Source organism: Mauremys mutica, chromosome 5 (assembly GCF_020497125.1).
Source record: "Mauremys mutica isolate MM-2020 ecotype Southern chromosome 5, ASM2049712v1, whole genome shotgun sequence".
In the NCBI taxonomy this organism is placed as follows: domain Eukaryota; kingdom Metazoa; phylum Chordata; order Testudines; family Geoemydidae; genus Mauremys; species Mauremys mutica.
Window position 1 is genome coordinate 139,027,491 of NC_059076.1, and position 26,910 is coordinate 139,054,400.

General features: G+C 46.1%; 1 protein-coding gene across 2 annotated transcripts in view; it reads left to right on the plus strand.

Moving 5' to 3' along the window:
* EXOC6B (exocyst complex component 6B) overlaps positions 1–26,910 on the plus strand; it is a 447,723-nt gene that overhangs the window by 201,607 nt on the left and 219,206 nt on the right. For both annotated transcript variants that reach the window (XM_045018685.1, XM_045018686.1), the window contains exon 8: positions 3,925–3,993. In XM_045018685.1, the coding sequence (XP_044874620.1) occupies positions 3,925–3,993 (69 nt within the window). The remainder of the gene's footprint in view (positions 1–3,924; positions 3,994–26,910) is intronic.

Here is a 26,910-nt window from a genome sequence, read left to right on the forward strand (position 1 = left end):
GGAAGCTCAATATCAGGGCAGACTGGCTGAGCAGATGTGGATTAGACCAGGGAGAATGGCGTCTTTATCCTAGAGTCGTAGAACTTGAGCATTTAAATTTGCCCAGGGATGACTTTGCATCTAAGGATGATAGCAAGGTGGCAAGAAAACTTGAACTTCAGATTTTGTACTGGTGCCTATCACCCTAGTGTCAGAGAACTTTCAGAAGAAGGAATCCAAATGCTGCATTGGTTGGCCCAAGGGATTATTCTGCTCGTACCCAGCATGCCTGGCTATGGCAATAAAAAATACAATGCTCCAAATAAATGTCAGCTCTATTCAGTATTTTTCGAGCAGGCAGACTGAAAAATATATCCATGCATCTGAACATTAATAGTTCCTCATGGAAGACTTCTCAATCAGCTGCGTGTGATCCAGAGAGCACCACTCTTTTTTTTTTTTTATTTGTCTCCATCAGTAATTATGCAAAAGCCATGTTAATTTTTTGTGAGAGATCTCTCTTACTTCCAGCCAATCAAAGTAGTCTTGCTGTCACCATAACCTGGAACAATGTCTGAGTTTGAAGGACTCTTCGGTGAGCTCTAGCATTGCACTATTCATCCAGATAAGATGGTGCTTAGAATAGATCCAGCCCTTGTTGACCTGGTCTAGGTGTTCATAGGGCAACTGAAGTACACCTAGACCACACAAGATGATGTAGTAAATCTGCAGCATGATTCATTGTGTACTACCCTCAGCATGGGGTTAAAAGCCTCAAAGCCATCAAATCCACCTGGATTAGATGATGCATGTCGCAGATGTTCAAAGCAAGGAGTGGAGTTACCTCTATTAGCAATTGGAGCTTCGTCTTTAAGGTTAGTGAACTCATTCTGGGCCAAGAGAATCTACTTGCTGTATGCAGAGAGATGTAGGATGGCTGCCTATGAGTTTGCTAAATATTGAAAATTAAATTTAACCCTCAGTGGATGTGGACTTTGAAGAGACGTACTGCATAGCTATAGTGCCTGAATAGTAGGTTGTGAAAAAAGAAATAATGGGCTCCCCCTCAAAAGTTCTCATAAAGCCTTTCCTATAAACTCCAGTGTAAAAGATCAGGGGCTCTTTTCTTGCTGAGGTACAGAAAAGTGTATCCATACTTCCATGAAAACTTTCTATCTGCAAGTAGCAGTATCCACAGATACAGCCCATTCTGGACAAGCTTGGGACCAAAACTAAAAAGCCTCAGCTGTCACTTAAGTCAGTGTATGCCTGTTTCAGAGCTAAGAATTTGTTATAAAGGTTAAGCCAGCTAGAATCCTCAGTCATTGAAGCTAACCCAAGTGGTGGTATTCTTCAGATGGAGAGGTTTGGGCTGCTTACAGGGACCGATGGCTCTGTCTCCCCCTCCCATACTGCAAATGTGCTGAAGACCCAAAGTTAGAGTCTGTGGGCTTCGCTGTTTGAAGAAAGGAAATTTCAGTTTAAGGATAGGATACACTTTCTTTTCATGAACATGGAGAAAGGAGAGGAGACTGAGGTGCTGGTGGCAGAGTCTAGTGCCCTTTTTATTAAAAGAAGGGGGCTTTAAGTTCTTTTCATTGCAAGCTTAGAAATAGCTCTGCTGCTCCTCAAACCTCAGAAACACAAGCTTATCTGTGAGAGTAAAACAAGTGCTACAAAGAGAGATTCCACACCTTAATCAGAGGTTTGTTGGTTGTGGCGTTGTTCGTTACTTCAGTGTCTTCATCTAGCTATTCAGGGGTGATTTTCAATGATAATTCATTTCCTTTTCCTGCCAGTATGTGGCATTCCATCACAAACTATACGTGCTGAGCTTTGCTTTTGTATTGCAGTAAGTATTGTCACAGCGGCAAGTTCGTAAGCAACATGAAGTAGTACAGACATCAGTCTCTAGGGCGTCTCTTGCCGACCTGCCATAATTCCGGTAGGGTTTGTGTACAAAACTGTAATGACCAGAGTCTTTTTGTGACGGGTGGTGGTGAAAGTTACGCAAGAAACTACCCAGGGAAGCTAACGACTGCTGGGAGAGCAATAAATGTATTGTTCCAGTGCAGTAGGAAACAATACAGATTGTTGGGCAGTGTTTTAAATTTGCCACAGTAGTTTGTTTCGAATACTTTGTACGTGCAAAAGCATACAGTGGACTGAGTCTGAAAAGAGTTCAAAAGGCTAGGTGTGTTATTTCATTCACTCTTAGGGTTGGAGCTCTGTGTGGAGGGAACAGTCTGTTCTTTTCCTCATATTAAGTCAATCTCAGGTTAACACCCTGCGCAAGAGGGTAAAGGATTTGAGCACTTCCACAAGGATGTGTGTGTTTTTAAAACAGATATTCTATAGAATTTCTGCATGACTGTCTGAAAATGCTTTAGATACAGATAGGTAATAGGTAATAATTGGAGATATACCAGTCTCCTAGAACTGGAAGGGACTTTGAAAGGTCATTGAGTCCAGCCCCCTGCCTTCACTAGCAGGACCATCTTAATATAAGCTCTTGATCGGGGTCTGAAGTTGTTCTAGAGCAATAGCTATTATATTGTCTATGTTTGGGCTTTAATATTTTTAAGGAAATACAGAGGTTTTTTTTTAAAATTGTGGACTGGTCTTGTAAGAGAACTCCCCTGGTGGATCAACTCCCCTCCTGCTTCCTCCGAACCTACACCTCTTCGTTAGCAAAACATTTAATTTGTGGACCACCGGCCTTGGTTCCAAGGACCGCTAATGATCACTGCTAACCATCTGAAAAGAGTAATTGTTGTTAAATTCTAATTAATGGGAAATCATTAGTTAATTTGGTGGTGGTTGTATGTTGTGAATGGATGATGTGTGTTTTTTTAAAACTTTGCTCAACATAGCTACGGTACTCGGGTATGAAAAATCCACCGCTATGCTGACCTAAACGCCTGCTGGAGACGTGGCTAGGCTGGTAGAAGAAAGTGTCTTTTGACATCGCTTAGGGAGGTGGAGTTACTACAGTGGTGGGTCAACCCCTTCTTCTGTCCCAGTGGTGTGCATCTACACGCCGGGGTTCCCGTGGCATAGCTATGAACCCGTATCTCTGCTGCTGTAACCCCTGTAATGTAAACAAGCCCTGTGTCTACACTTGAAATCTAGTTAAGACAAGACACAACACTTAGAGGTAAGAAATGGAGATAAGGGGGCGGGAGGGTAAGAGTGATAGGAGCACACGTTTACTTCGCTGCTTGTGTGTGTACAATGGGTACATTTAGTTTTGGTTTTAAAAGATCGGAGCAAGCTACTGATATCCGTAATCCTGCTCGACTGCCCATTGCCTGTGATTGTACGCTGCTGACCTGAGTAGATCCATAGTGTGAAGCTTGTGGATGCTGAACCTCACATTCATGCACAGTTTTTTACGGTCTCTTACTTTCTGCCTCGCCCTTGTGTGCTTTCTCAGCTTTCTCAGTAAGCAGTTTTTTAAAAATGGCTCAGTTTGTCCTTTAAGTGAATTAAGTGTTGATGCCAAATTAGCAGTCCTGGAGAAGTACCTTCCCACAGCACAGATGTGGCACAGATCGAGTCAGTGACAGCTTCTGCCAACATGCCTCAACTCTTATCTAGGACCACTAGCTCATTTAGCAGCCATGGTTGGTCACATCTTTTGCCCCTCAGATGAGATGACTAACAAAGGGTACGAATACGGTATGTGTTTTGTAGAGAGGTAGATGCTCGGAATGGTGCGTACAGCATAAGTTGAATTTTGCTGCTTTGAGCCACTCGTACCTGCTTTATAAACCCTCAGATTGAACAGTACTTACTAGCTATTGAAATTCATTATAACTGAAATCTTCAGTATCCAATCTATAGTGTGTCTGTATATTCCACCACACTATGTACTTTAATTGTAGCCAGGTGCTTTGTACATTATATGTTGATCCTCTTGTTTTCCATTTCATGTTTTTGTAGGTGCCTGGTGCCCAGGATTTGGTGGATTTCTCGCCCGTGTACCGATGCTTGCACATCTATTCTGTACTGGTAAGTAGGTCTGCGATGGTGTTTTCACTGCACAGTTTGTACAAATGGCACTGAAGTGTGCCCAGATTTTGAATGGCAAAATTAGGTGCAGCTCCTTATGTCTATGTAGACACTCTTGGAAAGAAGCTGTTGCGTAACAAGTATTAGTGTGTGCTTATGTTCACCTCGAGAAAATGCAGTATCTAGTCAAATTAGAACCTCAGCAGCATGTGACAAAGGGAAGCAAGGGCAGCATTGGGAGCCGACAGTAGAGGAAGGACTTTGAGTAAAAACCAAACAGCTATTTTGTATTAGCACACTGCAAAGATATATAAAGCATTTTCTTCAGCCACGATAGCTTTGGGGTTTATTAGGAGCGAAATACATTTTTCTAGCTTAAATATATTTCCCTAAAATAATTCTTCTTTAATCAAAATAAGTGTTCTATCAGTGCAAAGTAATGTATTGAGTAATCAAGAAAGACAGCAGTTTTAGGTGGTGGTGGTTGTTTATTGCACTTCTCTTCTTTTGAAGACTGGAGAATTTCCCATCATTAAAATCATATGGTATGTAACTAAATCCACAGTTTTACTGTCTTGGCTCCAGCTTTCTAGAAGTCAGACTTCAGACTACCCTGAAAAACATCAAGATATGTTTACATGGCTGTGTAAGTGATAAGACCATTTTCTGCTGCATTTTAGTCAGTTCTTGATCACTGTTGTATGTTAAGAGAAAAATAATCGTGTGCCCTGATCATCAGTTACACACAATGGTGGAAACCTTCCCACAATAGCAAAAATGATACCCACCACATTGGCACTCCTACTTACCAAAACATTTCCCCCTCCCCCCCCCCCCGAAATATACAAAGATAAAAAACTTGTAACTAACAAATCAATCAACCAGCCAACAAAACCAAGAGCATTTTATTCTGAAAAGGGAGACGAGCCAGAGACTTTGTGACGTCCACTAGGGAATTTGCTAGCATCTTTACTTGGAAGGCACTGAGATACTGAGGTGATGTTTGGCAGTATAAAACCCCAAGATAGATAATTCATCAGCAACTTTAGATCCAGTTAATTTTCTGTCCACATTTGAGAAGCAGGGCCGGCTCTAGACCCCCAGCGCGGCAAGCGCGTGCTTGGGGCGGCATGCCGCCGGGGGGGCGGCAGGCAGCTCCGGTGGACCTGCCGCAGGCGTGCCTGTGGATGCTCCACCAGAGCCGCGGGACCAGCGGACCCTCCGCAGGCACGTCTGCAGGAGGTCCACTGGAGCCGCGGGACTGGCGACCGCCAGAGCGCCCCCCGCGGCGTGCCGCCCTGCTTGGGGTGGCGCAATTGCTAGAGTTGCCCCTGTTGAGAAGATGGTGGATCTAGAATTCCAAATACTTGCTCTGTTTAGAAAGGTGGGTCCACTTAAAATCCAATAAAATTCACCTCTAGTTTTGGTAGGTTGCTAGACAAAATGTGGTTTTCAGGCCTTCTGCTATATTGATAAAAAGTTACTCCCTTTAATACGAGCGGAGAAAATGACCTTCATAGAATCATAAGGTTGGAAGGGACCTCAGGAGATCATCTCAAAGCAAGACCAATCCCCAAACAGATCTTTACCCCAGCTCCCCAAATAGCCCCCTCAAGGATTGAACTCACAGCCCTGGGTTTAGCAGGCCAATGCTCAAACCACTGAGCTATCCCTCACTCCTATGGTGACACTTCAGCCTTTACTCCCTTGTGCCAGATACTCATAATTTTTAGACTCCTGCAGTAATTCATCTGAGCCTTCCAAACTGGAAATCCACAGACCCAAAGGGTCCCTATTAGTCTGCAGCTGTTCTTTAATGACAGTAACCCACAGTTGCTGAAGAAAGCTCTTCAGCTCTCTCGGCCACAGGAGAACCCTCTAAAGCCAAGCCAGTACATAAGAACAGTGCATGGTTTCTGCATGTAATCCGGCAGCTTTGCCTCCCTTGCTGCTCTGGAGCCTGAACTAAGAGTTATTTCATTTATGGTAGACTTAAAGCCAGTGCCTCTCCCCACTCCCTCCAGCAATACCTACAAATGAATTTGCTAAAGGAAAGGAATCATCATAAAAATGCATATATAACCTTTTTATGTCTTCATCTGTTGGTAATTATATAGCTTCAGCTACAATTCCATGATACGTTATTGGCATTAAAAAGTTAACCTACCCAGAATGTTATATTTTGAGTGGACTCTGTCTTGGACAAAGACAAAATACTAGATGTTGGAAGCCTGCTTCAGGGAGTGTGCTAGGAGAAAATTACAATGGTTTGAAGCCCTTGGTAGATTTCAAAGTGCCATTTGGTTTGGAAAAACTTCAGTTGTACATAGGTGTACATGTATATTTAATTTAAAGCAAAATCTGAGGCTCTGTAGTCATAGCTTTGCATTATAGTTGTTTAATAGAAGGGTATATATAATGCTATTATGTAAAGGGTGAAAACAGGACATTAGTTTTTTGCATCAGTGGATGTTCAGAGTATTGTAGTTTGTAGTACATATTTATTTCTAGATTGACATTATATTCTGGTTTATGTAATGGTGCTTTTACTGTTCACCCTCCGTCATATATAGAACGTGGCTGTGTATTCCCCTATTGTATGCTAGAGAAATGCTACTTCTAGAAACAGATTCCAGGCTAATGCTCCAAGCTGCTGTTTGATTGCTTTCTGCTGCAGCTGGAAGTAAACCATTAGCCAGCCAATATGCTCTTGGAGAGAGTGCACCTGGAGCCTCTTTGATGTGCTCAAAAAGTAACTTGAGATGAGAAAAGTCATGTTAGATGAAGTCCTTCCCTCGTTTGGGGATAGAATATAGTCCCCCAATGGATACATGTCTGAGTGATTAAATTATTATTCCTGCCTGCCTCACGTAGGTGTGGCACCTCAATGTTTGTAAAGCTCTCTGAAATACTAAAATTGTTCGGTCAGATATTAATACTTAGCACTAATAAAGCATTTTCCATCTTCAAAATGCATTGTAAACATTAACCGTCCCTACATCCCCGTGGAATAGGTAGGTAGGTGTTATTCCCAATTGACAGATGGAAAAAACTGAGGCCGTGAGGTCACAGAAGGAGTTGATGACAGTGCTGGGGTTAGAATTTAGGAGGTCTTCTCCCCAGTCCTCTGCTGAGCCCACTAGACCAGACCCCTACAATACAAAATCTCAGCCAAAAGGCCTAGAAGAAACAAGAAAAAGAGAAACTTTAAGGCAGAATTTTCAAGAAGACAAGCAGGGAAGGAAGGCAAGCAACCATAAAGGAAAATTACCCTTTTCCTGACCTGTGGTTGAGTCCTGAACTGGTTTTCTAGGCCCAGCTAGTGTTGAACAATATCAAAGATTGGACAAGCCCCAAGGGAAATGGTCACATCGGTGTCAGACGGAAGGCTCATAATATAATAGTTACCAAAACCTCCTAATATTTGTCATTTACAATAGTGTTATCTAAGTGCTGGCCTGCAGTTACAAAGGCCTACTTTGAATAAACATTGCAATATTTATTATTTTTAGTGAAATCGACCTTCCAGTCACCTCGGTTTTATGGCTGTGCTGCTTATAAATTCCCAAAGGATTATTTGAAAAATCCTACTCATATCTGCCAGCCTTATCAGCAGGGCAGGAGTTCACATATTGTAACATGAGGTCAGCTTTCGGTCATGGTCTTGCAGACGGGGCCAGGCACCTGTAAATCCTTCCTTCAGCAACTAAAGCGAAGTACAATATCAAACAGGCAGTGAGACTTTTCCAGGAAGCGCTGAACTTTTGCAGGAAGGGCAGAGGAGAGGGAAAGAAAGTGAACAAGGGTCAGGCTGTGGTTAATTGAGAATTGGTCCTTGACTTGGTAACAGAGCTAGGGGAGACAGACTCTGATAGGATTGCTTTATGGGACTATTTGTGAGCAATCCTTTACTCTGAGAAATCAGCCGACAAATAATGGCTGCGGGGCCAGGTGGAGATAGATGCCACTTTAAATATTTACAATCAAAAGAAAAAACGACAAATGCACATTAAAAACTGTGTGTATGTAGTGTACCCTTCTCCTCTTTTAACGGCTAATTGTGTCCCTGTCCCAAACAACATACACTGACATGTTCTTCTAATATACTTGTACAGTGCCTAGCATAAGGGGGCCCTAATTCTGCCTTGGGATCTCTGGATACCACAGACGTTAATATTTTAAATCCTGGAATTGCATGCAAAAAATGAACTAGAGAGTTGAGAGAACAAATGCATCATCGCTGAGACACAGTGAGGCTAAGCAACTTGCCTTTAGGTAGCACAGGGAGTCAGGGAGAGAGCCTAGAACAAAACCCCACCTCTCCTCTGTTCTAACCAATGGACCAAGGTTAACCCCCAGTCAGATACACACAAATAACAGAACATACCCACTTTCTGTTTAGCCGCAATATATGTAAAGACATTTGCCTACATTTAGTCTGTAAATCTACAACTTAGTTACATTATTGGTTTTTTTCATGTCCTATATATACCCAGAGGTAATGGAGCAGTGTGCAGAATTGGTTAACGGGTCACTGTACAAAGCTGAGATGAAACTACCGTATTTGGATGAAGTGATTCTGCCACTGATATTTATTATATATTAGGTCTTCCCTCACCCAAATGTAACTAGCACAAAAGCTGTTTTGATCAATATCCAAAGTAAACTGGGACAGATGGGGTTTGGGTTAGATGGTTTGTTTATCTCTTATGGCATCTGTATAGCTGTTGGCAGTCTTGGATTTCGAACCCAAGAGATGGAGTTGCTTTGCATTACATGATATAAAATGAAAATTGGTCATTGTGTGATGTTTCCCATAAACTGAAGGGTATAGGGAGGGGAACTTATTGCAAACTGGGAACTTAGCAGCTGTGAGACAGTCAAAAACAAAATCCAGTGCAGTTTTGGGCTACGGTTGCAGAGGAATCTGCATGGAGCTGGCAGAGGACACTGTGATTCTGGATAAAGGAGACTGGAGGGAAAAGATTTTAGTTTTTTAAAACTCATTTGAAACACTTCTGAGTGCTTAGTGTAGATGCAGTTTAACACCTTTGGCTTTGGTGTACAGAAATGTTAAAGGGAGAACAAAGTTGCTAGTCCAGGCAGTGAATATTGTTGTCTAGGTAGGTCTACACAGCCTGCAGAAGTGAGCCTCCCGGCCCCGGTCAGTAGACTTGAGCTAGCAGGGCTCACACAAGTGCTCTAAAAATAGCTGTGTAGACAGTGCTTTGAAGTTGTTCTCTGACCTGAGCTGCAGCTGTACACTGCTGTCTACACAGCTAGTGCAAGCCCCGCTAAGCCGAGTCTGTTGACCCAGGCTGGGAGGCTCATGTCTGAGGGCTGTGTAGACCTACCCTATCAGTGTTCATTTAGGATTGGTCGTCTCTAGATTTTTTTTTTTTTTCAGCTCTGCTCCTGTTTTCATCTCATCCCCTTTCATTGTCTTAGGCCAGGTACATACTATAAACTTACATCGGTATAACTAATATATGGAGATATATCCTATCTCATAGAACTGTAAGAGACCCTGAAAGGTCATCGAGTCCAGCCCCCTGCCTTCACTAGCAGGACCAAGTACTGATTTTTTGCCCCAGATCCCCAAATGGCCCCCTCAAGGATTGAACTCACAACCCTGGGTTTAGCAGGCCAATGCTCAAACCACTGAGCTATCCCTCCCCCCTGTTGCTCGTGGTGTAAAAAATACAGACCCCTGAGCGATGCAGTTACACTGACCTATCTCCCAGTATAGACAGCGCTAGGCTGACAAGAGGGCTTCTCCCATTGTTGACCTGCCCTTAAAGGTGGGGTTCAACTCTCAAAGCTATGTAAAATGTGCGCTTTCCTACTCCTCACTTACTCAGGTGTTCTCTCTGGATGTATTCAGCCATTTGTTTACTACAGTGATTGCAACAAGTTTTTACTACTCTGTACTTCGGTTTGCCCTTCAGAGCCAGCACAGCTGTGGGAATGGGAGCTGTCCATAGAATTGTTACTCAAGTGTTGATTGCAGAATTTATACAGTTAGTGATTCACGAGACTCAAGGGAACCCAGCTTGACTTTCAGATTCCAGGCTGAATTTTTGGGACTGGCAGTTAGAAATAACATCATTTTAGGTTCAACTGAGCAGATTAAATCTGGAGTTCTCGAGAGACCATAAATATGGAACATCATGAGTCACTTTCCAGAATCACAACTTAAATGTCGTTATTTATTTGTCCTAGAACTTTTCCCCCTCCTAATAGTTCCTACTCTGATGTATTCATGACCCTCTTCTTTCTGACTTTTTGTGCTCTAATATTTCATTTGCACTGGTGACTGCCAGTTGGAAATATTGATTATTGTGACTGGTACTTTTCGTTCCTTGCCCAATCTGCAAGACAAGAGGTGTTACAGTATAGATGAAAATCTTATCTGCTCATGCTTTAGTAAAAGGGATTGAAGTGGTTTCTCTTTTAAGAGCTGAGCATCTCTCTTATTCTTGAAATTATTGTTCAAGAAATGTAGCTCCCAGACTTTTTTCCTACTAAAAGAGCTGCTGCCTTTCCTCTTTGAAATACGTATGTATTTCATTCACTGATACTGAAAGGTGAAGTATAATGTGGAGGGTCTGTTGTTAATTCTTATTTTCTAGCTCAGGGCTGTGAAGTTTGTTTCCACTGTGTCCTTGGGAATGGAAAGCTATTAAAAAGTTTCACCTTTTCTCTTGAGATTTTTTGTTTAGTGGAAATTTTTCCTTCGAGAAATATCTAACTCCTAGTTCATCTCAGTTGCTTTTCAGATTGTCCCATCATTCTGTTCTGGCGTATCTCACTGTCTGCTGAGTTGGCTGACTCACCGGTGCCTGCTGGAGTTAGATAGCTGTAAACATGGTACTGAGATCATAGGGAAAGGCTAGGGTGAGATACTTTGTGCACTGGATTGATAAGGACACAGGAAAAGCCATTAGAGTGAACTGGTGTCAGTGACCTGAGATAACTGCTCTGTACTACGTGCTAATGGACCCTCGATAGTGTGTCTATCTGTAGTGGCCATAGATTTAACTTTTTGTAATTGTCATATTGCTCTTTTAACCTTGTGACCTTATTACCCATGGGGATACAACTTAACTTGGATCAAAGAAGAAGCAGAGAAATCAGTGCTCGTGCTAAGCTGGCTAGATATGATCACAGACAGCGTTGGCTCTCCAAGTACTCAGTTTGGAAAACAGCTGTGTTAGGGAAAAAACATATAATTCCTCCTAAATATAGTGGCAATGTATAATAACCCAAATGCAGGATCCTTGTCACCTGAAGGTAGGGGTTGCAGAGCATGATTAATCCAGGGCTTCAAGTCCCTTTCACGGTGATCACCATTTTTTATTTATTTACAAAACTAGATGAGCCTTACCTGTCTGTTGCACTGTATCTGTAGACTAACAAATTGCAGATAAATTTAAACTTTAAAGCATAACTTAAGGTTTTCTCTGGATTCAGTCACATCAGTTGTTATCCCAGTTGCTAAAATAAGGGTTAACCAGCAGTCTTAGTTCTCCCGGGGAAGGAATGTGGTCAGGACTCAGAGGACAGTTTGTCATGAGAGATTATTCATCTTAAATGGTCCAGAGCATGGAGTGGTTTGAGTTTTCAGTATCCCCAGAACTACTTCTTGTGTTGGTCAAATCCTGACCAAACCTGACTTTGCTGAGCTTGTGAGAGCCAGAGGGGTCACAAAAACATTCTGAGTTTGGAGAACGCTCTGACATTATGGTGAAGATCTTCTGTGGTGGTGTCAAGGTGCAGTGACCTCTCAGGAGGAACACCCCAGTGATGGAGCCAGTGCTGAAAAGGAACACTGATCTGAAAAGAGTTTTCTGAAAGTGTATTGGATTAGAGTGAGAACAAGGCCAGCCTCCATTAAGTTTGTTTTCCTAGGCAAAACTTAGTTAAACTGGAGGGGAAAAGGTTCTTTTTTCCTGCCTAGCAGATCTTCTCATTTTAAACCTCTCCTCTCACCCTCAGATTTCTACTTTGGAGCTTTTGTTCTTTCTGCAGCAGGGTCAAAAATATTCCGTAAACAGCTGTAAGTGGTGTTGCAGTTGAACAGTAGGAGACTACCTTCTGGGACTGAATATGATCTACTGCCCCTACCTTGATGGTGCTTCATGCCTCTGAGGGTGAAAGACCAGTAATAAAGCTCAGGGGCCAGATTCCTTTGGAGTTGTGCCTGGATTGTATTGTCTCATGGAAGTGCCGTGTCTTGCCACTAGACTGTCAGACCGTGCTCTTAGCCTGACATTCTGCATACTGAATTCATTTCCCCTCTCTTTTTTTTTTTTTTTTAGCAAGCGATACCAGTTGTGAGTGTGTGATACCCACATTTTATTTTGTTACTTTGAAGTACCTAGACATTTGGTACCCTTGATTCCTAAGAGTGTTTTTATTCAATAGAGTAAGTGGAAAGTGTGAACCTTTAAAATGTTGCTTGTAAAGAAAGTTATGAATGCGAATTTGTGTAGTACAGTCCAACTATCTGCATCACTAAAACAACGTATTTTCTCCCAATGTAGTTCCTGAGAATTGTCAAGTGCTTACCAGAAACTCCCATTCTTAAAGAGGACTGTGAAATAAGTAGCCACCATGTTTCTGTGAATCACATAGAATTGCTTAGTGCATAGCTGTGTTTTTGCTCTTTCCCTGCTACGTATATAGTTTTAGTTTAAATACCTGTGTACTTTAGTTGGGAAATGATTGTCATCCTGTTTTGAATACAGTCCCTTTTTTATGAAGGCGCTCGAGTTGGCTGAATGTTAATTCTCCGTCTGTTTACAAATACTTATTCAGGAAGGGGTGTGCAATGAGCAGGACAGACTTATGACGCATACACCCGCTATTTCAGGGGCACATGCCTTTGTTCAGGAGAATGTGGAAATAAGGCACAGCATGTACAATGAACAAACGATGCCCTTGCATTCCAAGAGTGTGGTACCAAAGCGGCTTGCTATCTGATGGGATGGTGATGTTTTAATGATGGAGAGATAAGAGAAACACATTAAGTAATGTTCTGAATACCAGTGCCTCTTCAAACTGCAACTGGTGGTCTAATTTGGTCATGTTTTATGGATGACATGAGGCAAGATCAAAGATTCTAAGATCTGATCTGATAAGCCATATGTATGCAGTAATGTGTTTTGCAGTATGTTTAATAAATTTGCATATAGCTTCGAGGCTGACTCAGTTTTGCAAAACCTGGACTCCCTGGAATCACAGGTTTAAAATTTGGCACAAATGACTCATCCCTTTATTCTTCTGAAGTTAATAATTTGAGTTCTAAGTGGCATACTGTTTGTGGATCTGTGGGGTGAAACCTTAAAAATCAGAGGTCTTATGTGCTACACATGGACACTTAGGATTCTACAGAAATTGTTATGAGATTAGGGATTTACCTTGTGCTGTTAAACCACATCTTCTTGTTGCATGACATACTGAATCCAGCTTTTCTAATGCCCTCTCACCCCAGAAGTGGTTGTATTTTCAGTGTTGCTGTAGTACATAGTTTAAAGTGCTTTGGGATCCTTCAGGATGAAAAGCTGTGTGTGTGTAATGCTGTATAAAAGTAGCACCTGTTCTTTTGAATAATAGCTGCAAATTTTAGTCAAAGGTTATATATTTCTGATGGTGACTATAATGCTGAAAATTGCAGACTGGGGACATCACGGTAAAGGTATTGTAGCCCAAGGGCTGTGCGTCTTGCACAACAGCTGCTTGAAAAAAATCCAATACCATTTTATTTTACCACCTCTTCATTTTAACGTGTGAATAACGGGAAAAAAAATTGTATCTTGGGTGCTCACGGGACTCCTAAGCATGCTTCCCGGGGCAATCCTGATGCTGTAGTGCATAGTTGTTTATGCTGTGGAATGGGAAAATGTGTTGGTATGCCAACGGGGAAGCACTGTCCCTTTCCCAAAGAGCTTACAGCCTAAAAAGACAAAGGGTAGAGTCAAGGACTCCATCATACAAGCTAAGTGGCCTGAGATGCTTATATGTGTATATGTAATACCTATCCCCAGCTATTCCTCTGCCTAGTCGTTGTAAGTTCCTGACCCGACTGTCATCTGCAAACCCATAATCACTCCCATCCCCATGTTGCTTTTGGGGGGGGGCGCGCAAAAGGAGGGGGCTGGTATCCTGAGGTACCTACAAATGCTGCTGACTAGTAGGTGGATGGAGGCACACAAGCCCTCACTGTTGAATGCCATGTTTCTGTGTGTGTGTGTGTGTGTATGTGTGTGTTTTAACCTTTCATGTTTGTTTTTTAGTGCACTTTCTCTTGTCTCACTTGTTTCTTAGAGCCCTTTGTCTTTTATTGCAATGTGTTAACATTGTTAAAATTTCTCTCAGCATTGTTTTTAATAACTCCACCCCCTTACTCCTGTGTTGGTTCTGCAGTGTTAACAGGGTTTATAAAAAGAGCATGCTTTTAGGTAAGTTGGTAAAGGAAGCAGATCTGACCGTGAATGTGTGCAGGAGAACATTGGTCGAGTAGGAGGTGCCATCTTTCAGAGAACTACTGCACTTCAGCTCCATTTTTGGTCAGCAGTGGGCTATGAAGTGTTTAGATTGCCTGTCTGAATTCAGCATATTTCGATAGTGACTGAACGGAGTAACCGTCTGGTGGTTAAGTCATAGAGATGGAAAACAGCTACTAGATCACCAAGTCCTTCCTCTGACAGAGGAGGTATCCAATACTACATTGATACTGTATGTGATCTTAGCCAAAAGACTGAAGGGGGTGAGTCTGTCTCTCTCCTGTGCATGTAAGAGCCATCATAGTAACTGGAACTAACTAGCCCCACTTGTTGCGAGTCTCAGCAGAGAGGCTAAGGACTTAACGTGTCATAGAGACTGAACTCCCCTCTCATCCCAACAGTGGGGTTTGATCACGTTGGATGGGTTCATACAACTGCCTTCTGTTCTGTGCAGAGAAGAGTCTGCAGTGTGCTTGCTAAAATAAAATAAACTTCTCACTTTTGCAGCAAGATCTTTTTTTTCCCTAGAGCTCCTGGTTAAGAGAGCAAAACAAATGTGTGAGTTTAACAAATGATTTCCCAAGCTTAAAATGTCGCACATCAGTCTTAAACAGGAGTAAACGTTCTTTCACTTGAAACTAAGACAATATGTGCAAGGGATGGTTTTGTTAATTTCTGAGCCTGCAATTGAATTGATAGAAAGAGGAGCCTCTTCTTTACTAAAGAGACCTTAAAATAAAATCATCTTTAATTTAATGGCATAACATTTTTTTTTCCTAGTGCAAAGGTCTCCCATTTAGTAGCATATTTCCCTGTGTCCTTTTCCAGGCAACGAATGCAGAGTTTGTCAGAAATTACTAGTTCTGTGACAAGAGATAGCTATTAAAAAGGCAAAATGCAAAACAGGAACAAAATTAATTACCTGAATTCTTTGCAGCTAATTCTCTCTTTAAAAACATTGTCTGCTTTTGTCCTTTTCTGTGGTCTTCCTGTTTCCTTGTCCCCACTACGCCCTATAGTTTTGTTGTTCATCATACCTAGAAGCTGATTCTGCAACTCTGACCATGATTATTACCTTACTCAGTGAGTTTTCTCTTTGAAATCAGAGGAACTATATACTACTCATATGAATGAATCCTTCTGTGCTAATTCTTGGAATGGACTTTTCCTGAAGTAGACTAGCCCAACCTCCTTCCAGTGTGCACAGCTTATACTGGAGAAATAATTGTCTCTCTTCCTCACATGAAGTCTTTGCATATGGTTCTTCTGGTGGGAAGAGTGGTAATCTCTTGAACTGAAGGATTTTCATGCCAACTCACTATTAAAGTTTAATGAAGAATTTAAAACATGTTTATGAAACAGCATCTAACCGTAAACCCCACACTATTGTATCCATTCATCATGACCTCAGGATGCTGGGGTAACCTTAGAAAAGGAAAGGAAGACTGGAAATAGAGGAAAGAATGGAAACCAGCATACAAGTAAGGCAGACATTCCTGGGCTTAACCTTGGAGGGTAGCTGAAACAAGGGGAGACTGTCAAAAATATGACCTGAAGATGACTAGCTGTTTGCTGTTGTAACAAGGAAAAATCATTCTTCGTCATCTTTGGCTAAATCCTAATGCACTTCAGTCTTCTGGGCCACAGTCATTTTGTAATTAGTGTTTCTTTAGTGTGGTCTTTAATTTTTTTTTTTTTTAAGTTGAAAAGCCATATTTTCCAGACTGAAAAACACAGGCTACCTTGTTCAGTCAATGTAGTTTAGGTCAAGTGTAGTTATGAAAAACAGATGAATTCTGGTGATCAAGTTGTACTTTGACAAATATTCCATTGTTTGAGCATGCAGTAATTTCTTTAAAATGTTACACAGTTCTGGTCTGAGATTGGCTTCTTTCTTTTAGCCTGCAGCATGTCACTGCGTAAAGGTCTCGTCAGTCAAAACTTAAAACATCCGCTTCCTTCTATAGGATATCGAGCAGAAGTGTTCACTGCAAAATAGATTTGGATTCCTCCTTAGCTGTTAAAGTATAGGGACTTGAATATGCATATCACGTTGGCATGTGCTTTCTTTGTGCTGTCAGGTATGTTAGAAGTGGCATTTTCTCCCATGCTGGATAAAGATTTACTGAGTGGCCCTAGTGTACATCTTCAAGAGAAATTTATTTGGCTGTTGTGTTAACGTTAGCCCATTAGTGATTTGGTTAATCATATTTCGCCTTCCTACAAGTCTTCCTTGCATTGTCAACAGAACAGAATGTTCTGCCTTATCTATCTTAGATACTTTTATGGCCTCTCTGAGCAGCTCAGAGTCTTTTAATGTCTCTATCATCACAACACCTCTGTGAGGTAGGGTCGTGCTATTATCTTCATTTTACAGATTTGGTGATCTGAGGCACAGAGAGACTAACACATTTCTCAAAGTCACACAAGAAGTCAGTGGCAGAGCCACTCAGGTCTCCTAAGTCTGAGGCTAGCACCCTAGCCTTGGGATCATGCTTCCCCTCCAATTCTACCCTTTGTGCCCTAAACAATTGAATAGTATTGCTTTGTATTCTCAAAGAGCTGTCACGCTGTTCCCCAGAGATGGCTGCATTTCACAGAGATGCTGAAGTGATTTCTGCATATAGCTTATGTTCGGTATGTTTGTAAAGCTTTTGAGGTTGAAAAGCAGTGTGGACATGTATACTAGCTTTTAATTTTACTGTTAGCGCTGTTAAGGCCAGTTAGTCCATAAAAACACCTTTCAAATACCTTTCTCTATCCCCAAATCAATGTCCCCCTTCCAGAAAATTCCACCAGCTTAGAAAACAGGGCTGTATTTTACCCCTGAAGGTCCCTAATGTGTTCTGGATGCTTTATAAATAATAATTGAAAAAAACCGGCAAGACATGATCCCTGCGACAAAGAGCTTTACAACCTAACTTGGATATGTTGCAATTCATGGAGTAACTGGTAGGAAGGAGAATGGGGTGAGGAAGGATAGTTACAGCACCAGATCACTCCAGTTAGGCATGTGCACATCTTGGTAGTTCTAGGAGAAGAATGCTTTAAAATAATCAATTGTTGATTTAAAATGGGTTTTAAAAAATTGATGATAGAGACTGCATCTTGCATGTGTCCATCCGTGGCTTTGATCACAGGACAAGAATGGATCAGACCTCAGAACAGACGGATAGGAGAATATGCATGCGTTGGCTTACCAGCCATAAGAGTACAAAACCTGTAAATCATTTAATTCTGTGTGAAAATTAAACCTATTTTAAATATGCAAACTATTTATTTATTTTTAAATACCAGAAATTTAATTTTGAAAGACTAATCCAGCAGTACTTGTACATAGGGAATTCAGTGGGAGCTTTGTGAGTTGTATGTGCTAAAAAGGGCTTCACAATTGGGAAGATTATCATCTGTGTTCTTCTTCGAGTGATTGCTCCTATCCATTCCAGTTAGGTGTGCGCGCCGCGCGTGCACGGCTCTCCGGAACATTTTTACCCTAGCAACTCCGGCGGGCCGGCTGGGCGCCTCCTGGAGTGGTGCCGCTATGGCGCCTGTTATATACCCCAGCCGGCCCGTCCGCTCCTCAGTTCCTTCTTACCTCCCGTGATGGCCAGTTGGAACAGTGGAGTGCTCTCTCACCTCCACAGCCCTAGCGTTTCTCCGTATCTTTAGTGTATATAGTTGTCTTACTTAGTTTAATAGTTAAGATTAGTTGAAATAAGTTAGTTGTTATAGTTGTATATAGTTGTGATAGTAGGGAATTAGAGGGGTTAGCCCCTCTTCTTCCACAGCTGGTGCAGGCTCATGCCCAAGGCACCGGGCTTTAAGCCCTGTGCGGCTTGTCAGCGGCCTATGCCCATCGGCGACCCGCACGATTCCTGCCTGCGCTGCCTCGGGGAATCGCACAGGACTGATAAGTGCCCCATTTGCACGGCATTCAAGCTGCGCACAAGAAAGGAGCGGGACTCGCGACTTAAACAGCTCCTTACGGAGGCGGCACTTCAGCCCCCCGCTCCGTCCCCGGCACCGCCAAAACCATCCTCGGCGCGCAGCGCACCAGCGGCACCGAGCCGTCCCGGTACCGAGGCTCCTAAAGGCACGCAGACGGCACCGAAGTCCCGGCACCGTTCCCTCTCCCCCCAGAGGAAGCGGAAGACGGCGCACCCGGCTCCTAAACCTGCAGCTTCGGGACAGCTTACCCAGCCACCTCCGGCACTGGCTGTGGTAGTGCACAAGCCGTGCACGGTTCCGCTGACTCCGGCACCGCAAGAGCCGTCGAGTCCGGTACCTCCCTGCTCCCCGGCGCCGGCCGCGGTAGAGCTGCATCTCCCGTCCACCCCTGAAGCGTTTGTGACGGCGAGAGAGCTTATTCAGCTCGTAGAGGCACCGAGCCTCCGGCACCGCCAGTGCGGGCTGTTAAATCATTGGGCAAGCCTGCAATGATGCGGCCCCAGACCCCTGACGGAAGAGAGGGGCGATGCTCCAAGCCTCGGACCCGGTCCCGGTCCAGGCAATGGTCGCCGTCACGCCGGTCCCGATCCCGGCACCGATCCCAGTCTCGGTACCGCACCCCGTCCCGGCACCGGTCGCAGTCCCGGTACCGCTCAGTCTCGCGGAACCGGTCGCACTCCTGGCACCGCTCACGGTCCCGGTCACCGGACCGACGGTACCGTCGGAGATCCAGTTCCCGGTACCGATCTCGACGCCGCGACTCTCGCAGCCGCTCTCGCCACCGGCGATCAAGGTCACGCTCTGGCTCCCGGGACCGAAGTGACCGACGGTCCAGATCACCGTCCTGGCACCATGACGACCGGCACCGCTCCTCGGCACCGTCCGGGGCTAAGCTGCCTCATTCAGCGGCGCACTCCATCAGCGCCTCGGCACCCCCGTGGCCTTCGCGTCAGCCATCGGTCGTCTCCCAGGCGGACAGCGAGACAGATCTCCGGGCTCCCACCCAGAGCCAACATCTTGGACACCAGCAGTGGGGTTTCTGGGTCCCCTGGGCCAGCTATGAGTCCCAAGGGCTCCCCTTGTCCCAGCGCCCAGTGGGTGCTATACGCAGCATACCAGAAGCCACGGTGAGCCGCCCTCCCCCAACACCACTGGGGGAGACACTTCCGTCGTCGGACCCCGCAGGGCTTCCGTCAACCTCACAAGCCCCTGAGCAGCTTCCGGCACAGGAGGTGGTACAGACTCTGTCTTCATCCTCCTCTCCGGATGAGGCAGTGGCGGGCGCCGCTACGGTGGACCCTCCCCCGATCGACCTGCGGGCCCACCAGGACCTTCTCCGCAGGGTGGCAAAGGCCATTGACCTTCCGGTGGCGGAGGTCCCGGAAGATGAAGATCCGGTGACCAACGTCATCGGCGCGAAGGCCCCGACACGGGTGGCCCTGCCTTTTATTAAAACAATCCAGAAAAATGCCACGACCATCTGGCAGTCGCCGGCGTCCGTCCCCCCTACGGCAAGGGGCGTGGAACGTAAATACTCGGTCCCCCCTGCGGGATACGAGTATCTCTACACTCATCCTGCTCCGGACTCACTGGTCGTCCAGTCCGTTAACGACCATGAGCGGCATGGACAGCCAGCCCCAGCGCCCAAGTCGAAGGACGCCAGGCGCATGGACTTGTTGGGCCGCAAGGTGTATTCGGCGGGGGGTCTTCAGCTGCGTATTGCAAACCAGCTGGCCCTCTTAGCCCGGTACGCCTTCGACATTTTCGTGTCCCTCACGAAATACACGGAACTGATCCCGACGGATTCCTGACGAGAGTTTTCGGCTCTGGTCGAAGAGGGCAGGACAGCCTCCCGCTCTTCCATCCAGGCTGCTCTGGATTCGGCGGACTCAGGGGCCAGGACCCTGGCCTCTGGAGTAACTATGCGGCGCATCTCCTGGCTGCAGTCCTCCACCTTGCCGCCGGAGGTGCAGTATACCCTCCAGGACCTGCCCTTTGAGACTCACGGCCTGTTCTCAGAGAAAACAGACTCGAGGATAACAGACCCTGAAGGACGGTCGTGTAGCTATCCGCGCTCTGGGTATGCACACGCCAGCTACCCAGAGGCGCTCCTTCCGCCAACAGCTGCCCTTCCGGCCTTTTACCCAGGCCAGGTCAAGGCCTTATAATAGTCGGCGCAACGGCCTCAACCGCCGTCGACCTTCAGGCAGCAGGCGCAACCAGGCCCAGGCGTCGTCCAAGGCCCCGCAAGGGCCCAAACAGCAATTTTGATGGGACGCCCGAGGACGGCTCATCAGTCTATTCCCAGGATCCAATCCCTTTGTTTTGCAACCGCCTTTCCCACTTCCTCCCGGCGTGGTCCCAAATCACATCGGACAGCTGGGTACTCCGTACTATCCAGTATGGTTACCACCTTCAGTGTATTTCGCCCCCTCCTTCCCACCCACCTTCCCCGTCCCTCTTCAGGGACCCCTCTCACGAGCAATGCCTCTTGCAAGAGGTTGAGATTCTGTTGAGGTTGGGTGCCATAGAGGAGGTGCTGCAAGACAGGCGGGGCAGGGGATTCTATTCCCGTTATTTTCTCATCCCCAAGGCGAAAGGAGGCCTCAGACCCATACTGGACCTCCGCGAGCTCAACAAGTACATGATCAAGCTCAAATTTCGCATGGTGACCTTGGGGACCATCATTCCCTCCCTGGATCCGGGAGACTGGTTTGCCGCCCTCGACATGAAGGACGCATACTTCCATATTGCTATTTATCCTCCCCATCGACGCTACCTGCGTTTTGTGGTCAACGGTGCGCACTACCAGTTTGCGGTGCTACCCTTCGGCCTATCCACCGCTCCGAGGGTCTTCACCAAATGCATGGCAGTGGTTGCTGCAGACCTCCGCCGTCGTCGAGTTCACGTCTATCCTTATCTCGACGACTGGCTGGTTCACGGGCCATCCCGCCAATTGGTAACAGACCAAGTTGCCGAGATACTCTCCCTATTTCGGGCACTGCGTCTTCTCGTCAATGTGGAGAAGTCCTCACTGACTCCATCATCTCAGAGGGTGGAGTTTATTGGAGCGGTCCTCGACTCCACGGTGGCCAGGGCCTGTCTCCCTCGCGCCCGGCACCAGATGATGGTCTCCATCATCCGAGACCTGCACGCTTTTCCCACTACGACGGTTCGGTCCTGCCTACGCATCCTGGGCCACATGGCGTCGTGCACGTTCGTTACCGCCTACGCGAGACTGCACCTTCGCCCATTTCAATCTTGGCTGGCGTCGGTGTACCGCCCACACCGCGACTCGATGGACAGAGTAGTCACGGTCACGAAGCCTACCCTCGCTTCGCTCAGTTGGTGGCTGAACCCAGAGGTCGTATGTGCAGGAGTCCCGTTCCGCCCTTCTCGTCCGTCCGTGACACTGACAACAGATGCCTCGGCGTTGGGATGGGGAGCACACCTGGGCGACCTACACACCCAGGGCCTCTGGTCGCCCCAGGAGCTCTCCCTCCACATCAACGTCAGGGAGCTGCGGGCAATTCGCTTGGCGTGCCACGCCTTCCACGCCCGTCTGCGAGGCCAGTGTGTAGCGGTGTTCACGGACAACACGACAGCGATGTTTTATGTGAACAAACAAGGCGGAGCCCGCTCCTCCCCGCTCTGCAAGGAAGCGATGCTCCTGTGGGACTTCTGCGTGACCCACTCCATTCACCTGGAAGCATCCTTTCTTCCGGGAGTGCAGAACACGTTGGCCGACCGTCTCAGCAGGTCGTTCCTCTCCCACGAGTGGTCCCTCCGCCCAGATGTCGTCCACGCAATCTTCCGGAGGTGGGGGTTTCCCCAGATAGACCTATTCGCCTCCAGAGAGAACAGGAAGTGCCACCTGTTTTGCTCGTTCCAGGGTCGCTCGCCAGGCTCCCTGTCGGACGCCTTCCTTTATCCCTGGACGGATCGTCTCCTCTACGCCTTCCCTCCGTTCCCGCTAGTGCACCGAGTGCTGCTGAAGCTTCGGAGGGACAGAGCCCGCGTCATACTCGTAGCTCCCGCCTGGCCGAGGCAGCACTGGTACACCCTGCTGCTCGAGCTCTCCGTTCGGGATCCCATCCCCCTTCCGTTGTGGCCGGACCTCATCACCCAGGACTTCGGCAGACTCCGCCATCCGAACCTGCAGTCCCCCCATCTTACAGCTTGGTACCTGAGTGGTTGACCCACGCAGAGAGGGACTGTTCGGCGGCAGTACAGCAAGTCCTGTTAGAGAGCAGAAAGCCTTCCACTCGCTCCACTTACCTTGCGAAATGGAAGAGATTCGCACTCTGGTGTGATCAACGAGGACTCAATCCATTCGTAGTCCCGGTCCCTACCATCCTCGACTACCTTTGGTACCTTAAGGAGCAAGGTCTTGCGGTCTCCTCCTTGAGAGTACACCTGGCAGCAGTGTCCGCCTTTCCTCCATCTATGGGAGGTCGGTGCATCTTCTCTAACCCGATGGTTTCCCGCTTTAAGGGCCTCGACCGGTTGTACCCGCCGGTGGGGCGTCCTGCCCCGACCTGGGATTTGAACCTCGTTCTGGCCAAGCTTATGGGACCGCCCTTCGAGCCTCTAGCCACGTGCTCTCTGCTCTACCTCTCCTGGAAGACGGCCTTCCTCGTCGCAATTACATCAGCGAGACGAGTCTCTGAGCTCCGTGCTCTAACGGTTGGACCACCATACACCGTCTTCCACGGGGACAAGGTGCAGCTTCGACCACACCCGGCCTTCCTCCCCAAGGTGGTGTCGGCCTTCCACCTCAACCAGGAGATCTTCCTCCCGGTCTTCTTCCCGAAGCCGCACGCCTCCCCTCGGGAGCGACAGCTTCACACCCTGGATGTCCACAGGGCCCTTGCCTTTTACATCGAGCGGACGAAGCCCTTCCGGCGTTCGACCCAGCTGTTTGTGGCAGTCGCCGACCGCATGAAGGGTGAGCCGGTCTCCTCCCAGCGGATTTCCTCCTGGGTAACGGCATGTATCCGGACATTCTACGAGCTTGCTCGCGTGCCACCATGCCGCCTGACCGCTCACTTGACGAGAGCGCACGCCTCGTCGGCCGCCTTCCTGGCCCATGTCCCCATCCAGGACATCTGTAGAGCGGCCACCTGGTCTTCTGTCCACACCTTCGCCTCCTATTACGCGTTGGTGCAGCAATCAAGAGACGATGCAGCCTTCGGCTCCGCAGTCTTACACTCTGCCACGTCTCACTCCGACCCCACCGCCTAGGTAAGGCTTGGGAATCACCTAACTGGAATGCATAGGAGCAATCACTCGAAGAAGAAAAGACGGTTACTCACCGTAGAAACTGTTGTTCTTCGAGATGTGTTGCTCCTATCCATTCCAGACCCGCCCTCCTTCCCCACTGTCGGAGTAGCCGGCAAGAAGGAACTGAGGAGCGGACGGGCCGGCTGGGGTATATAACAGGTGCCATGGCGGCGCCACTCCAGGGGGCGCCCAGCCGGCCCGCCGGAGTTGCTAGGGTAAAAATGTTCCGGAGAGCCGTGCACGCGCGGCGCGCACACCTAACTGGAATGGATAGGAGCAACACATCTCGAAGAACAACAGTTACTACGGTGAGTAACCGTCTTTTCTGTTATATTTTACCTATTTTGAGTAAACATTATAACCCGCATACGTTACCAAGCATGATGTAAGGTGGACAAAATTTGGATTGGAGAAGCTGCAAATCTAATACGCTAGGGGTTTTCATACCATAGCTGAATAAACTCTGACATCTCTGAATGACGGAAGGAGTAGCAAACACTTGCACCAAATTCATCAACTACTGTTAAATTTGAAGGAAGACACATTTCAGGTTAACATGTAAACCTACTGAGTGATGGTCTGAGATATAGATTGCTTTTCAAGAAGAATTGTGGCTGCATCATACTAAGAGAGCCTGTTTCACCCTGAATATCCAAATGTGCTTTACACCTGTTTATAAAACCTGAAGAAGAGCTCTGTGTGAGCTCAAAAGCTTGTCTCTCTTACCAATAGAAGTTGGTCCAATATAAGAGATTACCTCACCCATTTTGTGTCTCTAATATCCTGGGACCAACATGGCTACGACAACACTATAAAACTGTACACAAGTACCACTTTCTTTGCAGCTGAGGTATGCAAGGTGAAATTTTATTGCCTGTATTATGCTTGAGGTCAAACTAGATGATGACAATAGGCTCTTCTGACCTTAAAATCCACCTTTGGGGAGTAATGTAATAACTGTTTAAAGGGGCACGACAGTACACAACAGTTTAGGACTAGAAGTTAAGACTCTAATCCAATTGAAAGTACAGGGGATTTTAGGTAAAATGGATTTGATCTGAGCTGGAATTTAGCTAGCACACTGGGGCTAACACCCAAAATGTTCCTTGGAATCCTTATTTACTGAAGTGGTAAAGTCCGTGGTTTTATGTAACACCCAAAAGATAGTAGCTCCTAATGCCTCACTAGCAGGTTTATCGAGAACCGAACTAGAGGGGAAAGTACAGTGTTCCTCACTGAGCAGCTAATACCATTTTGTGCACCATTCTTTGGAGGTCTTTCATCAAAGTACTTGCCCAGCTCCCTTGTGTAGCTTGTGGGATCTGACAGCATCACAGGAGGCGTTGATATTTCTGCAATCTTTAATTATAGCAAATAAAGATTAAAATTCACTTGAGCACTAATAGTTTTTTTAAAAGGACGTCAGAGTTGGCAGATCCAAAATTTCATCTCTTTTTTGCTTGTCCATACATAAAATTCATACATCTTTCTGTTGCTCAGTGTAAAGTGCAAAAAGTACTTCAGAATGCCCTTTCTTCTGTATTACATTGAACTCCTCTAGCACCTTTCATCTGAGGCTGTCAAAGCTATTTACAAATGCTAATTAAGCCTCACTGCACCTGTACAAGGTGAGCAGTGCTAGCCATATTCTACAGCAGGCAGGACTGAAACACACAAGGTCAGTGGCAGGGCTGAGACGAGAACCCAGATCTCGTCTCCTAGTCCTCTGCGTTGACTGCTACATGGGCTTTCCTTCTTATTTAAAAAGAAAGCACAACCCTGTAACCAACCAAACCCTGAACATATGGATTCAAACACCCTTTCTCTTAAGAAACTAGCCATTGGTTTCAAGTTTTCAAGGATCTAGATTCTAAACGACCAAATAGAATTCAAAGTGGGGAATCCTACCTTTTATCCCACAGGTCACAATATTGCAGCTGTGGTTGAACCCTGCAAAGACCAAGAAAAGGTAAAATGGCCCGTGAAAGGTAAAGGTAAATTATCAGTATTACTACTCCCATCTCTGAAGTCTTTGTAAATTTTGCTTTATAAAGTGCTTCGATGAAAGCAGTGATCTAATTTTCCCTGAGGAGGCCAGTTGTGCCTATTTGGTATTCTATGATATATTCATTTATCACCCTCATCACTATAATATCTGGGTACCTTCCCGTTGTGCAGTAAGAGATGTGACTAGCATCCATCATTTATTGTTGTTCTCTCTTGTCTTTCCCCAGGTAGAGAGTTGTGTATGTTTTGTTTTAGTAGTGTTATGGTTTTTTTAAAATGTACATGTTGTGTGTGTTAGAAGAGGCTGGTCGGAGGAGTGCAGGGTGGTGTGGTTTGTGACGATCCTTTAGTTCCCTTGACAGTTTGTTTTATAGTCGCAGACCAGTCCGTGAGAAAGCTCTGTCTGCTGCACAAATGAATTTTATCCTGTAATAGAAAGAGGGCTTGAAGATAAGGTCTGAGACCTTGAACTTGAATTGATATTCTTTGGGAAGCCATAGAGAGCAGAGGACAGGTCTGATGTGGTCTGGTAGCCAGTGACGCTGAGGAGACATACTGACGCGTTCTCTACTGATTGGCGTTTTCTAGGGGCTGATGGCTTCATGCCCACTCTTTCAAGCGCAGACAGCAAGATTAGTCAGGTCAGTCAGATTACACAGGTGAATTTTTAAAAGCCGTATTACAGACTCTAAACACTGTTACTCAATTTTTGATTTATAAAAGTTTTCAGTTCATTCTGCTCTCTTACCTCCAGTGTCCCATTTGCTGATGTCATTCCATAAATGTGCTTAGGTATTTTTGGTTGATCCTGGAAATTAAAACTAGGAGTTTATTTAGATGCCTTTACTGTCCATCTTCTCCGCTGCTCTCCTGTACATTTTGTACACAGCCCAGTTCTCACAGCAATTAGTCTCTGTCTCCTAACAGCTTGCCAGCACTACCTCTCATTGCTTGGCAGGGTCATAGGCCAGGAGTCGGCAACCTTCGGTGCGCAGCCCATCTGGGTAATGCGCTGGCGGGCCGCGAGACATTTTGTTTATGTTGACCGTCCACCGGCACGGCCCCCCACAGCTCCCAGTGGCCGTGGTTTGCCGTTCCCAGCCAATGGGAGATTCAGGAAGCAGTGGCAGGCACATCCCCGCTGCCTGTGCTGCTTCCCGCAGCTCCTGTT